Source organism: Vicia villosa, linkage group LG1, assembly GCF_029867415.1.
Source record: "Vicia villosa cultivar HV-30 ecotype Madison, WI linkage group LG1, Vvil1.0, whole genome shotgun sequence".
Lineage (NCBI taxonomy): Eukaryota > Viridiplantae > Streptophyta > Magnoliopsida > Fabales > Fabaceae > Vicia > Vicia villosa.
The window spans coordinates 208,476,456-208,492,724 of record NC_081180.1 but is presented as its reverse complement, the minus strand read 5'-3'; the positions used below and the strand labels follow the sequence as shown (position 1 = coordinate 208,492,724).

General features: G+C 34.6%; 1 protein-coding gene across 1 annotated transcript; it reads right to left on the bottom strand.

Annotated features, from left to right (window-relative positions):
- Positions 1-9,477: 9,477 nt before the first annotated feature.
- LOC131622165 (GDSL esterase/lipase At5g45670-like) lies at positions 9,478-11,374 on the bottom strand. The gene is made up of 5 exons (XM_058893197.1): positions 11,091-11,374; positions 10,710-10,837; positions 10,305-10,550; positions 9,946-10,183; positions 9,478-9,827 (listed from the first exon to the last, which is right to left on the bottom strand). Exons 1-5 carry the CDS (start codon positions 11,341-11,343, stop codon positions 9,595-9,597), a joined length of 1,098 nt encoding a protein of 365 aa, XP_058749180.1. The 5' UTR covers positions 11,344-11,374; the 3' UTR covers positions 9,478-9,594.
- Between the last annotated feature and the right edge of the window lie 4,895 nt (positions 11,375-16,269).

Below are 16,269 nucleotides of genomic sequence, written 5' to 3'. Positions count from 1 at the left end.
TGTAGTTTCAAAATGAACAGTTCAGGAAAAACTTAGGGATAACAAAGTCGAAAAGAGGTCACTATATACCTCGACAAAAAGGAAAACCTTACAAGGAAAATGATTGCCTTCGCAAATAAACTTGTGGTTTTTGAACCATCGTATCACAATTCCCAAAGTCTTTTGGAACTTAAACGCATAGTTAACCGAGCGTAGGACTGGAGAACATCACGAAGATGGGGATGGGTACAAATAAACTTTGAGCCTCTATCTTTTGTTTCTTTAAACCGTGAACCAGGCCACGTTACAACCCTTAAAAGTCCTAATTGAAGCATGGTTAGTTCGAAAGTATACTGTTACCAAAGGGATCCCGACTCCTTAAGGTCTACTATAACTTTTGAGTTGATATCACTTTCTCACAAAAAAAAAAAAAACTTCGTTTTATTCAAAAAATGTTTTTAAACTTTCAAGACAAACATATGCATTTGCATCTTATGAATTTCACTACAAAGTACACTTGTCTATGTGGATGCAGATGTTTAAACATCAGGGAGAAGTTGCATGGGGCATGGCTAATGGCTAAAAATCCTACTGACTGACGAAGTAGCCTTAAAAACTCGTCAAAAGAAGAAATACCCCTTATGCATGACTGGCATGGCTAATGTGTACACATGGCATAACTCGTCATTATAACATTTACATGGGGCAATCTAATCAAGATTCATAAAATCTCTCAAGGACGCTGAATAGCCCATGGGGCAAGTCCATTACCTGGGGGCAGGTTGCAAAGGTCACTTAGTATCAGATGGTGTCAATAACACTCTCACATCCTTTCCAGGAACCTTTACAGGATATTTCTCAATCTGTCCATATAGTCTTCTTTAAGACATGTTCAAATACTTCTCACCCTTTTTAGGAGCCTTTTTCAGACAGTCTTTTAAAGACCCACCTTCCTATCCTTTCTATTTTCAAACCCTTTCAAACAATCTTCTCTAAGACATATTCCTTTCCAAGAACCTTTTCTAAGTAGTCTTCTGTAAGACATCCCTTAATTTTTTTAGTTAGCCTTTTAAGACATATTCAAACTTCTCTTATGCTTTCAAGAACCTTGTCAAACTTTGTTTAAAGTACAAAGTCTTCTCTAAGATAGTTCACCATCCTTTCTAGGGTGATCTTCTTCAAGATATTTTTCCCTAAGTTTTGTTAAAAACGACACATTCCTTAAAAACAGTCTGTATCCTCTATAGGAATATTTTGACCCTCTGCACAAACATACCCCTTTAAGCTTTGTTTAAAGCGCAGTCTTGTTTAAGACAATTTCCCATTTCTTTCAAGGACCTCTTCAGGTAATCTTATAGCAGACATCATCTCATTCTTGAGCACCCAGCAAATCACTGTCCGTCGGGCGTGACCGAAGCGCATGACTCACTCTGAAAAGAATCTGCTTCACATTCAAACCAATACTTACAATCAAGAATCCTATTGACTAGGGCCATATCTTTCAAGAGTTCAAACACTGGGGCAAGGCATATCAGGTTCATGGTGTGACTTGATAAAACTCGAGTTCTAAAGATACTTCCTTCAGGTTAAGGGACACGTCTTTCAAGACTTCCGATTTCAGAGAGATTACTCTAGTACCACACAAGGAGCATGGTTGCGTAATTGGCCTTCTTACGCCTGCATTACTTACAACCTACAATATGGAATCGGCATATATGCATAATTCTCATTTATTTTGGGAATCTCATTACATGACACATGCATCATAACATTGCATAAAACTAACACTACCTTTTCAGGTCACTTCATAATCAAAGGATGTTATCATCCAAATTACAGTACAAGTACGATCGTATCAACGATTCAATCTCAACATATACAAGTCTAATACCTCATTCGAAGTCTTTCTTCAAAGACAATCCAGAAACAACCAAAGAATTTCTTACCTCTCCAGGTAGTCTTGTCCAAGACAATTATCCTAATCTTTCCAAGCAGTCTTGTTTAAGACATATCCTAACCTTTCTAGGTAGTTTTGTTTAAAATATTACATAGTCTTTATAGGAACCTTTTTAGGTAGTTTTGTTTAAAATGATTCGTATCCTTTATAGGAATCTTTCTAGATAGTTTTGTTTAAAATGTATCGTATCCTTTATAGGAATCTTTCTAGATAGTTTTGTTTAAAACGTATCGTATCCTTTATAGGAATCTTTCTAGATAGTTTTGTTTAAAACGTATCGTATCCTTTATAGGAACCTTTATAGGTAGTTTTGTTTAAAACATATCATTCCCTTTATAGGAACCTATATAGGTAGTTTTGTTTAAAACGCTTCATATCCTTTATAGGAACCTTTCTAGGCAATCTTGTTTAAGACGTATAATAATCTTTCTAGGCGATCTTGTTTAAGACGTGTTATAACCTGTATAGGTAATCTTGTTCAAAACATTCCCATATCCTTTCCAGGGACCTTTTTAGGTTAGTCCTCTTTAAGACATTCCATATCCTTTCTATAAAAAGAACCTCTCTATGTGAATCTTGTTTAAGGTGTCTCATATCTTTTTAGGAGCCTTTCTAGGTGAGTCTTATTTAAGACATATCATGCCTTTCTAGGTAGCCTTCTTAAAACGTTTATCCAATCTTTTCTAAGACACACTTAGTTCTTTTAAAGGACCCCTCAATTAGTCTTCTCCAAGACATTCTTCCTAAGCATTGTTCAAAACCTAAGCTTCTTCGCATCAACTTTCGATATACCCTATTCAGGAACCTCTTCAAGTAGTCTTATGTAAGACATTACTTCCTCTCTCCTCAGATATGATCAATATAATCCTGGTATGAAGAGCGTATGCTCTGGACAAGCATCTTGTCAAACAAATAGATGGCATCTATAAGCCCATCTCCCACAGAACTCTTTCCCTACGCAAGCAAATTTCAGGGCATTTCAGTGTCCAATCATCTTCTACCTCTTCAGGTTCAAGAAGATTGAACAGGGGCAGCTGTCATACCCCAAAATTTGCCTTCCATATTTCATTCACAATGATTCAAAGTTCAAGATTCAGTCCCAAAGATTACCCATTCAAAGTCTAGATGATCCACAGTCAACTGGTTTGACCTAAAAAGTCAACCATAATCAGAGCATAGTCAAAGCCTCCCAACTTTGGTCAACATCAAGTATGTGAAGTATAACCATCATTTGATCAAAGATTGATCATGATTCCATTAATAGAAACTCAGAGATGAACAAATACAAAAAGGTTCAAATTAGGGTTTCTTTAGGAGAAAGTCAACCCAACTTTGACTGGGCATAACTTTCACATGGAACATCAAAAATTCCCCACTCAAAGCCTATTTTAAAGGAAATTGGATTCTCTACAACTTTGTCTCTCACAAGCTAGGGCTAGAAATGCTTCATTTGACAGGTAGAGTACAAAAGATTACAGGTCATTTTCAGGCATCATTCAAAAGCAGTTTTTTGTTAAAGAAGATATGATCAAGATAAAAGCTCCAAATGAAAAATATGTTCCAAAGTGGCTTGTAGAGGACACTTTGAGGTTTCCAAAAAGTATTAGAACTCCCTCATAGCTAAAAAATTGAGTGAGATATGCTTGGTCAAAGTAGGGTGATTTTGGAGGACCAAATGTGAAAAAGGAGGTTCAAATTGGATTTCTTGCAAATGGGCCTAACTTTTAAGTCTTAATCTTGATCCACAAGTTATCTAAGTTAGCAAGACCAATCGCCACGAATTAATAATTTTTATTTGATTTTATATGATATTTTATTCATTTAAATAATGATTAAAAGTTATATGAATCAATAAAAATCAAATATTTGGCCATGGGCTTTATAATTATCATTCCAATCAACATATATTTCATATTTTATAATAAAAATTCGTGCATAATTCAATGGGGAATGATTGGAGCATAATTGATCAAATTAAGAAGGATCCATAAACTAAATTTCTCAAATTTGCAATATTGGATTCAAAAAGATTCTTGCAAGTTTTATTAACCTAATAGGCTCTCCTATAAGTAGAAAAGGGAGGGCAATTCGCGGAGGGAGTTTGCTGGCAGTCAAGAACGTTCCAAAACCAAGTGCAAAATTTCAAGGAAAATTGAGAATCGGTTTGAGAGATTCAGAAGGTTTCAACAAGATTGGAAAAGTGCAAAGGCTTCTCTGAAGGTTCTTGAACGTATCTGGATCCCTACGCTGCATCAAAACCCCTAGATTACTCTCCAATAAGCCAAAGTAAGTCACTCTGAACTTGGGATCGAATAGCGAGATACGTGCATAATTACGTTGTTTTGATCATATATTTGGCTTTGTTTGATTGTTGTGAATGTTTCTGGAGCGTTAATTAAGCTCTCGTGCCTTCTAGCGTGATCGGCCATTGGAGGCCGAACGAAGGTTTTAGGGTTTGAATTGGGGGCTTCTTGTAGAGGTAAAATTAAGCCAAAATTGGGGTATGGTTAGGTTCGCGTGAGGGAGACGAAGGATCCTGATAGGTCGCGCCCCATTTATATGTGTGTATGAGCAAATCGTTATTTCTCAGGTACGTTTGCTATGAAGCGAACCGCAGCAGATTCGTAGCTAAAAAAAATACAAGTGTGTTGCAGGTTTGTGAGGAAGACGACGACGTGTCTTCAAGTTACTGGCGTGTTTCGAATTGCGCGCGCGTTTCAAATGTTTTTTCTTTGTTTTTACATATCTTATATGGTGAGCGATGGTTCAACACACATGTCCCATGGTTGAGTTGGCAAGCGAACGATCTGAATCCTGGGGGCGTGGGTTCGATACCCAGCTCCCACATATATTTTTTCTTGAATTCTGACTTTGATCCTATGAGCGCGTGTCTATAGGGTTCTTCATAAACCCTCCATATCCAACCATGGGATTCCCACTCATCTTAGATCTACGTCCCAGATCTGATCCCTATACCATATACCTTACTAACAACCACACCTAATCATAACCCTAATAACTAAATTAATTTTAATTAATTTATTTGATCTATTTAAATCATTTTAAAAAACATTTGTTTATATAATAATAATAATAATAATTTATTTTTATAAATAGGTTAATATATATTATAAAATGTTAAAATTTCAATTTATTGTTCGTGCCGATTAAATTGATTAATCGCTATGGGCAATAATAATTTTAATGTTATTAAAATGCAATTAATTTCTATTTGATTAAATGGTTGCAACTATCTTATTAGTTGTGATGATTAATCCTTTCTTTTTTTCTAACTTCAAATTTGTTATTCTTTTTAATCGAATCAATCGATTGCGAGGGGTAACAATGCAAATCAATTCATAAAATTATAAAAAAAAATACCATAATTCGTTATCAGTAATAATCAAATCAATTGATTAAAATTGGTAACGATACAACTTCAAATCTGTTAACTATGGCGATTGAATCTATTGATCGTTGCGGTTAATAGTGCTAAATCAAATCAGGGTTGTACGCCCAAAACTCTTAAAAAACACTAAACCACGATACTACAGTGTTTCAACACTGCGATGTTCACAACTGCGATAAGGTAACTCGAAATACCTTCGAACATTCTCATTTCAAAAACAATTTCAAAACAAATTCAAACCACATTCAATTCTAAGGCGTACAATCCTGTGCCCGAACTACGTAGACTCTGATCCTCCATAAGGAGGTACGTAGGCACTTGGCAACAAGGCGAGTCCCCTCCCCTATAAATCTCATTTTTCCCTATTTTATTTCCTTAAATCATAAACCTTTAATTTTGATAATATTTGCCTTAACCCTATTAACTGTCTGTCACCTTTCTTTATGTTAGCCATAAACCTTAGCTTTATAATACAAACCTTAGGAAAGGGTTGAGGGTGCCTAACACCTTTCCTCGACCTGAATATAGTATCTTACCCCGATCTCTCAACTACGTAAGGTTTCCTATTCGCCTTGGTAGAATAGGTGGCGACTCTCTAAGTTATTAATTTTTTAGGCAGGTTGCTACAAAGAGAAATCAGCTTTCTCTTGGTGAATTCGACAAGAAAGGATATGTTTTCCAAGGAGAGAAAAGTATCCTAAGAGTCATGAAGGGTTCGAAGGAAGTCTTGAGAGGCGTGAAGAAACAAGGCTTGTATACCCTTGAGGCTGAAGTTATAAGTGGTTCGACAAATGTTGCATCCACGAAACCTTTGTCGAAAACAGAAATCTGGCACATGAGATTGAGCCATGTCAGTGAAAGGGGTCTGGTCGAATTAGGGAAACAAAATCTGCTTGGTGGAGACAAAGTCGAAAAGCTGAAGTTTTGTGAACCCTGTGTACTTGGAAAATCTTGCAGAGTGAAGTTCAACAAAGGCAAACAATGAACACATGGATCCGTTGATTACATCCATGCTGATCTTTGGGGGCCTGCAAGGTGTCTATCATATTCAGGAGCAAGGTATTTTCTATCCATAGTAGATAATTATTCCAGAAAATTATGGGTATTCATCCAGAAGACTAAGGATGAAACTTTTGAGAATTTCAAAAGTTGGAAGACTCTGGTTGAAAATCAGACTGGCAGAAAGGTCAAGAGGTTGAGAACCGACAATGGCCTTGAATTTTGCAATGAGGCATTCGACAGTTTTTGTGTTGCCTCTGGTATTGCAAGGCATATAACTACTGCAGGTACTCCACAGCAAAATGGTTTGGCTGAAAGGTTTAATCGAACTATTTTGGAGAGAGTCAGATTCATGTTGACTAGTGCGGGGTTAACGAAGGTGTTCTGGGCTGGGGCTGTTTCGACAGCAACATATCTGATAAAAAGATGTCCTTCGACAGCGTTAGATATGAAGACACCTGAAGAAGTTTGGTCGGGACATCCACCAGATCTCGACAATCTGAGAGTATTTGGCTGCGTAGCCTATGCTCACATTAGGCAAGACAAGGTCGAACCTAGAGCTCTGAAATGTATGTTCATGGGATACCCTGAAGGAGTCAAAGCTTATAGGCTATGGTGCCTAGAGCCAGGTCACAGGAGGTGTATCACCAGTCGAGATGTAGTTTTTAATGAAGCTGAAATGGCTTTTAAGAAAACTGACGATGTTGGTCGAAGTACAGAAACATCTGACGAAGAGCTGGAACAGGTAGAGATTCCTGTTGAGGTGGAGCATGTTGATGCTGAATTGCATATCCCAGATGAAGTAGAAGAAGAAGCAGAAGATGCTGAAGTTGAGGAAACTGACGATGACTACCTATTGTCGAGAGATAGGTCGAGAAGAGTCATCAAGCCACCTCAGAGACTTGGATATGCAGATCTTATAGCTTATGCCTTAATCTCTGCAAGTGAGGTTCTAAACGAAGAACCTAGAGACTATAAGGAAGTTATGAGGAGTCGAAATAAAACTGAATGGATGAAGGCCATGGATGATGAGATTAAATCTCTTCATGATAATCATACTTGGGAACTGATCAAGAAACCTGCTGGGGAAAGGTTAGTCAGTTGTAAATGGATTTTCAAAGTTAAGGAAGGAATTGAAGGAGTGACGTCGAAAAGATACAAGGCAAGGTTAGATGCAAGGGGTTTCACTCATAAAGAAGGTGTCGACTTCAATGATGTGTTTTCTTTTGTTGTGAAGCATAGGTCCATTCGAATGTTGCTTGCCATGGTGGCACAGTTCGATCTTGAACTGGAACAGATGGATGTGAAGACAACGTTCTTGTATGGTGATCTAGATGAAACGATCCTGATGAGGCAACCTGAAGGGTATGTCGAAAAGGGGAAGGAAGATTATGTGTGCAAGTTAAAGAGATCTTTGTATGGGCTGAAACAATCTCCTCGACAGTGGAATAGGAGATTCGACAAGTACATGGCACGCATAAGTTTCATTAGAAGTCAGTTCGACCACTGCGTTTACATCAGATTTCGACCTGGTAATTCATTTGTTATTTTGTTGCTTTATGTGGATGATATTCTCATAGCAAGCAACAGTGTTGAAGATGTGATGAGGGTGAAGGCTGAACTCAATAAAGAGTTCGATATGAAGGATCTGGGAGCTGCTTCCAGGATTCTTGGAATTGACATTCGAAGAGATAGAAAGAATTCGAAGTTATGCTTATCTCAAGAGGCATATCTACGAAAGACTCTCGAAAAATTTGGTATGTCGAATTCGAAGCCAGTTGTGACTCCAACAAACCCTCAATTCAAGTTGAGTATTGATCAGTGTCCCAGTACTGATGTTGAAAGAGCCTATATGAATAGCATCCCATATGCTAATATAGTTGGTTCTTTGATGTATGCTATGGTCTGTACTAGACCCGACATAGCATATGCAGTAAGTCTTGTAAGCAGGTACATGGAGAACCCTGGAAAGGCTCACTGGCAAGCATTGAAGTGGATTTTAAGGTACATAAATGGGTCTCTGAATAGAGTTGTAATTTATGGTGGAGCCTTGGGTGAAGATAGTAAAGCAGTAATAGAAGGATATGTCGACTCTGATTATGCAGGTTGTATGGATTCCAGAAAATCTATTTCTGGATATGTTTTCACTATGTTTGGCACTGCAATTAGTTGGAAAGCAACACTTCAGAAGGTTGTTGCTCTATCAACCACTGAAGCGGAGTATATTGCCCTAACTGAAGCTGTGAAAGAAGGATTGTGGCTTGAAGGTTTTGCGAAGGAGCTGAAACTTCAAGGTCGAGGTATCACTGTTAAATGTGATAGTCAAAGTGCAATACACCTGTCGAAGAATTCAGCCTATCATGAGCGAACTAAGCACATCGATGTGAGGCTGCATTTTGTCAGAGGAGTAATCGAGCGTGGAGAAGTCCAAGTGCTGAAGGTTTCGACTGAAGACAATGCTGCTGATATGATCACCAAGACATTGCCGAGTTGCAAGTTTTTCCACTGTATGCAGTTGATAAAGCTGCATGAAGAAAGCTAGTTTGTTCCTTGACGTTGTAGAGTTAGGTCTAAGGTGGAGATTTGTGAGATATTGGATCAAACTCTAGTATTGTCGAAGGGTAGCTTCTTGGTTCGACAGTTCGACAGAGTTAAGCATGAAGTCGAAGGATTGTTCACATGCTGGTGTCGAAGTGTGCATGCTGTAGTCGAAGATGGGTCTAGCATGCAGATGTCGAAGATGCTAGGGTTGTTAGCAAGTTAAATTAGGTTTTAGTGTTTAAACCCTAATTTGTTAAGTTACCTTGTTTATTAAGTTAGTATGTTAGGTTTTATTATAAATAGCATACTAGTCTCTCATCATTGCTAAGCTGCAAATCCTGATTTAGGGTGAGAGAGGTTATTTGTTATTCTTGTAAACTTGTAATCTTGTTTTAAGAGAAAGTGAAAGAATAGCAGTTATAACCAATTCTTGTGTTCTTCTTCTCCTCTCTAATTCCCTATTATACTTTGTTATTGGTATCGTTTTTCACAACAATATATATATATTGAGTGCAAAGAGTCTCAAATATATTTAACATATATTATTATATTTCACAAGCCACAAAGACATCATGGAGGATTGCAAGCCCAATTCAAATTTATTCAAGTCAATATATGATATGATTGCTTATTGCTTACACTTAATATAGTGAGCTTTTCATTTTATTATGCAACCAACTGGAGCATATTTAACGATGCAATTATGACTTTAATTCGATTTTAAAACAAGTTTAGCAAGATGTTTAATATCTATTGGAGAAGTTATCTCTGGGTTTTTTGCACTGTCGTACGAAACAGATGCGAAGATTTTGTTCGCAGCAGACGTGGGATGAATTCCATCATAAAAAACGTGTTGATTTCTATTCAGGCATGGTTTTGAATTAGGAACACAGTATCCATCTGACTTCATTGGACAACAAGAAGCACTAAAAACCTTAAAACCTGAAAGCAATAGATCATATGGTATTAATTGAATATTATTGAGAACCTGAATCATATACATTTTCATTTGTTTTATTAGTAATTTAGGAAATGAAATGGTGTTAATTGGAATTTTTACCATCTGAACCGTCTAGTCTGATAGTTGTAGTATTTATAAAAGTAGATTGTGCATCTGGAAATTTGGCACTGAATTGAACTGTTAGAGATCTGTACTTGTGATTAAATATCGCTACAATATCATTGAGATTTTCATCACATGATCCTTTCACGTGACTAGTAGCGAGGACCATTGGAGTGCAGCCTATTTTTCCCAACCCAACTGCAACATATTTTCTTGCTCCAAGATTATACAAAACCTGTCAACCAAACACTAAATAAATCAGATGGTAGGCCTCTGTCACTCGGTTTGACCTATATCAGCCCTAATGCAAATAAGATACATAACTATTAGAGACAAAAGAAGATATATATCTGTACCTCTCCATAAACAAATAACTCGTCAAAAAGAACTTGAGCATACTCCTCGGGGTTATAGGTGTGACTTGTTGAGTATAGTTTGGGTTGGAAATAATTTAAGGAATAATCATTGGTGCCTATATTAAAATAATACAAGCACTTTTTTAGATATTGTGTGGCATGTTTAACACCTCCAAGTTTCTTTGCAATTTGAGCAACAATTGTTTTATGATTTTCTATCTGTTGTCCAAGTGCGATATTAGTACCCTGTACATATTAAGTAAACTAATTTAGTGACAAAGTCATTGAAAATTTTAATGACAATATCATTGAAAATTTTAATATTTATAGTATCACATAAATATTAAAAATTAATTCATTGTAAAGAGATATAAGAATAAGGAAGGATATAATTATATAAAATACCGCTGTACGTTTGCCTGTTTCATTGCGAATTCCGGCTGAAATAGATGCGTAGTTAACTCCTTGAAGTATATCCGAGCCAATAGTATTCGCAAACGGTGGAATGGGTTTGTCAAATCCAAGTAGTTTGGCTACAACGGTAAAATGTTAGCTAATAGTTCAGTTCAACAAATAAACAAATTGTTTTAATTTAAATAAAAATTAATCTATATATACCTGTAAGATGACATATTTAAACCTTTTTATAATCATGATATTGAGCATATTCTCAAAAATATGATATGCAATTTTAATTATGCATGAACTATTAGGTTTTTGGTGAACGTAGTTCCAAATTTACAAACAATTAACAAACGAGCTCATAATAATGTATATAATTCTTACCAACTATGTCAACTGTTGTTTCCCCATTGGTAGTTCTACCGGTCGGCCCTTTGGGAAAGTCGATCCCATATGGCTTATAATTAGCTTTTGCTTTTGTTGGAAGATTGTTGTTATTCCCATTATCAGAGAAGTCATCTCCAAATATAAAAAGACAAGGCACTTGAGGTGAGTTTCCATAGACATAGTGTTGCATGTAGCATGCTACAAAGAGAACAAGAAGTAAAACTAACCATGTTTTAAGCTCACTTGCCATTTTTATATGTATAAAATGAACTAAGATATAGGAAAATGAGACTTTTTTTATGATATGTATATTAACAAGATCAAGGGTTTATATATAGGTTTTTTGCTGACAAATTTGTCTAAACAATTATTATTGAAGGATGAATGAAGGGTTTAACAAGTTATAATTCTAAATTTGTCAAAACTTATATTTATCAAGGACCACAAATGATGACAGATTTGGCAAGTTTTGTAATTTGTGATTTGTCAAATAAATAGTAATAAAGGACCACCGATGATTTCAATTTTGCATGTATAATTATGTAATCTTTAGAGAAATGTTGGTAAATTTATTTTAGGTTTGATTTTGAAAAGATAAATTATTTTAAAAAAAGTTCTATGAACCAATATTATGTAGTTTGATTTCCAATTATATTTTTATATAAATTACAACAATAAAATATTTAATAAATTTGTTATTATTATAAAGACACAATAATATTGCAACCAAACTATATAAAAATTTGATATTATAACATGTTTGATACAAAATATGTTTTATAATATCCTAATAATTATTATTATGGAATGAGAATAGTTGATTAAATTTGAAATATACAAAATAAAATTATAAAATAATACATTAATAAAACATATTATAATAATAAAATATTTATTAATTATTAATGAATCAGAAAATGATTCTAAAATACAATTCAAACTGTTCTCATAAATAAACATCTAAATGAAATTCAATATTATTTTTATGCATGCGGATTTCATTTATTTTTAAAATTGTTTAGATATAAACAATCAAACCAAAAAAATTGTGTCCACTATGTTAGGTCCACTATGCTTTAAATTCTTATTTGTATTTTTCCTCACCTACCTATTTGACACTAGAGAGTTTGGCAGCCAATAATTGATGATATAGTAACACACGCTACATATGGGAGTGTCTTATGATTTGTTATGTTGTGATCGGGCCCATATTAAAATTTCCAAATGATATTATATATGGGGATGAAAATTTTATCATCTTCCATGGATATCCTAAAAAATATCCATAATGGATAGGATGAAAATTCACAAAAATGAATACGTGTAACAATCGTTTTTCTTTTAATTATTTATGTCATTGTGTGTTATGTGAAATATTTGATAATTATGTGTTAATTATGTGATTAATTGGTTTTGTGTTATTTTATTGGGAATTATTAGTAAATAACATGAGTTAGTAAAACTATTAGTAGTTGAGCGTAAGTTAGAATTAGTAATTGAGAGGTGCTAATTAGAGCTCATTAGCATTTTGAGAAGTTAGTAAGGTTTTTCAAAAACAAGGAAATTTAGGGGAAATAGAAATTAGAAGCTCAATTGGTGAAAGAAGAGAAAGGGAGAAGAGTAGAGGAGAAAGCTAGGTCAACCCCAAGATTGAAGATTAGAGTTGTCTTCAATCCAAATCCAATGTAAGGGTGAGATTCTTTCATGATAAGGGATTGTATGATAGTAGTTTATCGTGGGGATTGATTGTATGTTTGTTATCCATGAATGTGTGAATTGAAATTGTTAGGGTTTGTGATAGATTTCCATGAAATTGTGCCTTAATCATGATGTGATGAAGATTATTGATGAATGATGTTAGATGTTGGTTATATGTGCCTTAAATTGTTGTTTTAGAATGGTTTTGGTTAGTGGAATAGTGATTTCGAAGGTCTGATATCGATGTTGTTTTTCTGCAAAATCGCGCGTCCGCTAAGCGGAGCTGCGAAAACTGTTCACTTCTAATTAATGTATATTTCGCTTAGCGAACCTTGAGCGCTTGAGCCCGCTTAGCGAACCTTTGCTGTTGAAAACTTTTTTTGAAACTTCTAATTAATGTATATTTCGATCCGTATATCCTTTTTTAGCGCCGTTTGAACCTCCGTAAAACTGAAATCAATGTCTAACTAATGAATGTGATTGGAATGACTCTTTAGAACCTTCTTGAATTGTATTTTCTAATTTAATGATGTTTTGTCTAAGTTGAATATTTGTGTATAATTGTATATCGTAAAGACGTGATTGAGATTTGATAAATTACTATCATAGTAATGATATGGTTATTGCCATAGAACCTTGGCACTGAGTTGATGTTGTTTAGAAGATGTTGTGACTTGTTGTTTATGTTGTATTTGTGGATGTGCATCATTTGAGTCGCATTCATTGCATGAGTGTTTATTAGCCTGAAAATGGCAACGACTATTAGCACTGCGCCAAAATTGATATTTTGTATCGCCTAATTTAATAGCGCTTTTAAATAAAGTGCTATTAAAAAGGAGACAAGCAGCTTTATAATATCACTTTATGGTCGGGCGCTATTATAAAATGCTGATAATATGATTTTGATAGCACTTTGTGGGAAAACACTATTATTAAACTTTATTAAGATAGCACTTTCTTTAAAACACTTTTAATATTCTTCATTATAATAGTGTTCTGTTTAAAACGCTACTAATATTTCTCAACTTTTTTTTTGTCAAGAAATATTTTTCATTAAATAGCACTTTATAAGAAATGCTATAATTTAGCATCCCAATGTTAGCATTTCTTACTAAATGTTACAGTTAAAGTTAACAAAATAAAAAATTAAATAAGCGAACTTTTGTCATTTTGGCGCATAACATTAGGGGAAATTTTAATGTTGCCTCCAAATCTCCAAACTCTTTTGCTGAACTTTTCATCTCTCCTCCAATAACCTTATCTCCAAACCTTCTCTCTCACGCCGATTTCTCTTTTCTACCAAGCCGTTGAACCCTAGTCACGCCGTCAAACCCAGCAACACACTCTTCTCCAATTGTCAAACCCAACCACACACTCTTCTCCAATGTTTCACCACCAGAAAGAGGATCAAACTACCTGAGACGGTACCGGAGTTGAAGTCTTCGTCGGAATCTTTGAAGGTAGGTTACGAATTCTTCTTTATTTTGAGCTTTTTTCACTTGCAATCATGTTTGGTTTGGTTTGAATCGGAAGTTTAGAAACATACGGAATTTTTATTTGTGCAATTTCTTCGATTTGTGCGAATGGACTATTTTATTCTTGTGTGTTTTCATGTTTTGTTTCATTTGATTCTAACGACATGTGTTTATGATCTTTATTTTCAAAGTTGTGTGCTGTGTTATTGTTACATTGAGAGTTGAACATCTTAATCATTGCAAGTGTTTTTCTTGTAGCTGTTACATTAAGATTCATGTTTTATTAGTTCTTGAAAACATATCAGTAATGGAAACTTGCATTGTGTGATAAAATAATTAAGGGTTGTCTTCTCTTTTTATTCTAAATAGATTATGGCTGATTGTTCTTTTGTTGTAGTCTTATTTGGGTCTATTAACTTTGGTTTTTCATATAAAAGTCAAGGTTGTTCTAATTGTTGTACATTTATATTTCAATTTGTTTTTTCATATTTTATTCTAAAGTGGTCCTTCTTACCTTTCTGTCGTGAAGAATAGGTGTATGTCTGATCCTTTCATATGCATTTTATGTTGTAATTTTTGTACTTACTGATGCAGCATATTGACATTTATATTATGATTAAACTTGTGCATTAACTTATTTTAAGAAAAACCCCACCAACCCCATTCAAACGGCCTATATTTATGACAATAATGAGTTACATCAGTCAACATTTTCATTCATATTCATTTTGAATAATCTCTTTCATGTTCTATCTTTTGGGATTACATTGTATGTTAAGCCTATATCCAGATAATCATCAGAACTGCCAAATATAATTCACTCAACCAAGTTTTTATGAGACTCAGTTTAGTCACGGTTTTGGTAATAATCTGGTTCACACGCCTTCAAAGCATGCTCTCCTTTTGCAATGACACTTTTGTTTGTCCTGTGCATGGTTCCTCTATCACTCAATTACTTTTTGTTTAATTTGAAACCTGGTTCTCTCTTCTGGTAGAGCAGAGCTTAAGATACCAAAGGAAAACAGGTGGATCCTTTTCTTTTCTTACCATTTTCATTTCTTTGGCCTCAGGCTTATAAGACAGTTGCTGGATCCTCTTAAACATATCCATTAAGCTTCAGTGCTCGGTATATATGTTCTTTTTATAACTAATGTGAATATTGATTTTTGTTTGTGTATTTATTAATGAGTACTTTATTAAACTATTGATTATCATTAATGGGTCAAGTCAAAGCTAACTTTACCAACACATGAGTAAAAGCAAGTAATGTTGTGTAAGAAAAAGCATGAGAAAATGAGACTCTTTGTTTTTTGAAATTTGTTTCATATACCAGTGCAGTGTAAGAAAATATATGGAAAAATGACAATACTCTTGGTGTTTCAGTCATTTGACTTAAATTTTATGTTATATCTCTCCACCAGGTTACTAGGTAAAGTGGGTATAGTAACTAGTGGAGCTTGAATACATGATTGCTGTAGGAACTTGAATACCTTTGTGATTTTTATTTTTACACCTTTGCGATTATTTGGAATTGTTCTTAATTTGTGTTGCACCAGATTGGAGTCTAGGAGAGAGATGCATGGATTTTCAAAGTGTTTTGATGTTTGTAGAATTTGTTTCTGAAAGATTAAAGCTGTTGGGCTATCTTAAGTGGATTGCATATCGACTTCTAAGAGAGTTGCCATTTTGGATTTGCTTGGATCTGATTTCCATTGTAGCAAAGTGATTATATATCTGGGTTCGGAAGTGCTTTGGTTCGGGAAGTGATTATTACTTGATGTTGTTTTGTTGTCCTTTCTTATTTTTTTAGATGTTTTTTCTTTAGTTTAGAGAATATTCCTAACTAAGTGATTGTACTTTTGTTTGGAACTTAGTTTGTTGTACTCTTAGTTGGACCAAATTAATAACTTGTGGCAAAAGTTGTAGTTTATTTTCATTAAATCAATGTTGAATATTGTTTTTTAATTTGTTCATTTGCCACTATTATATAGTGTATATTGATC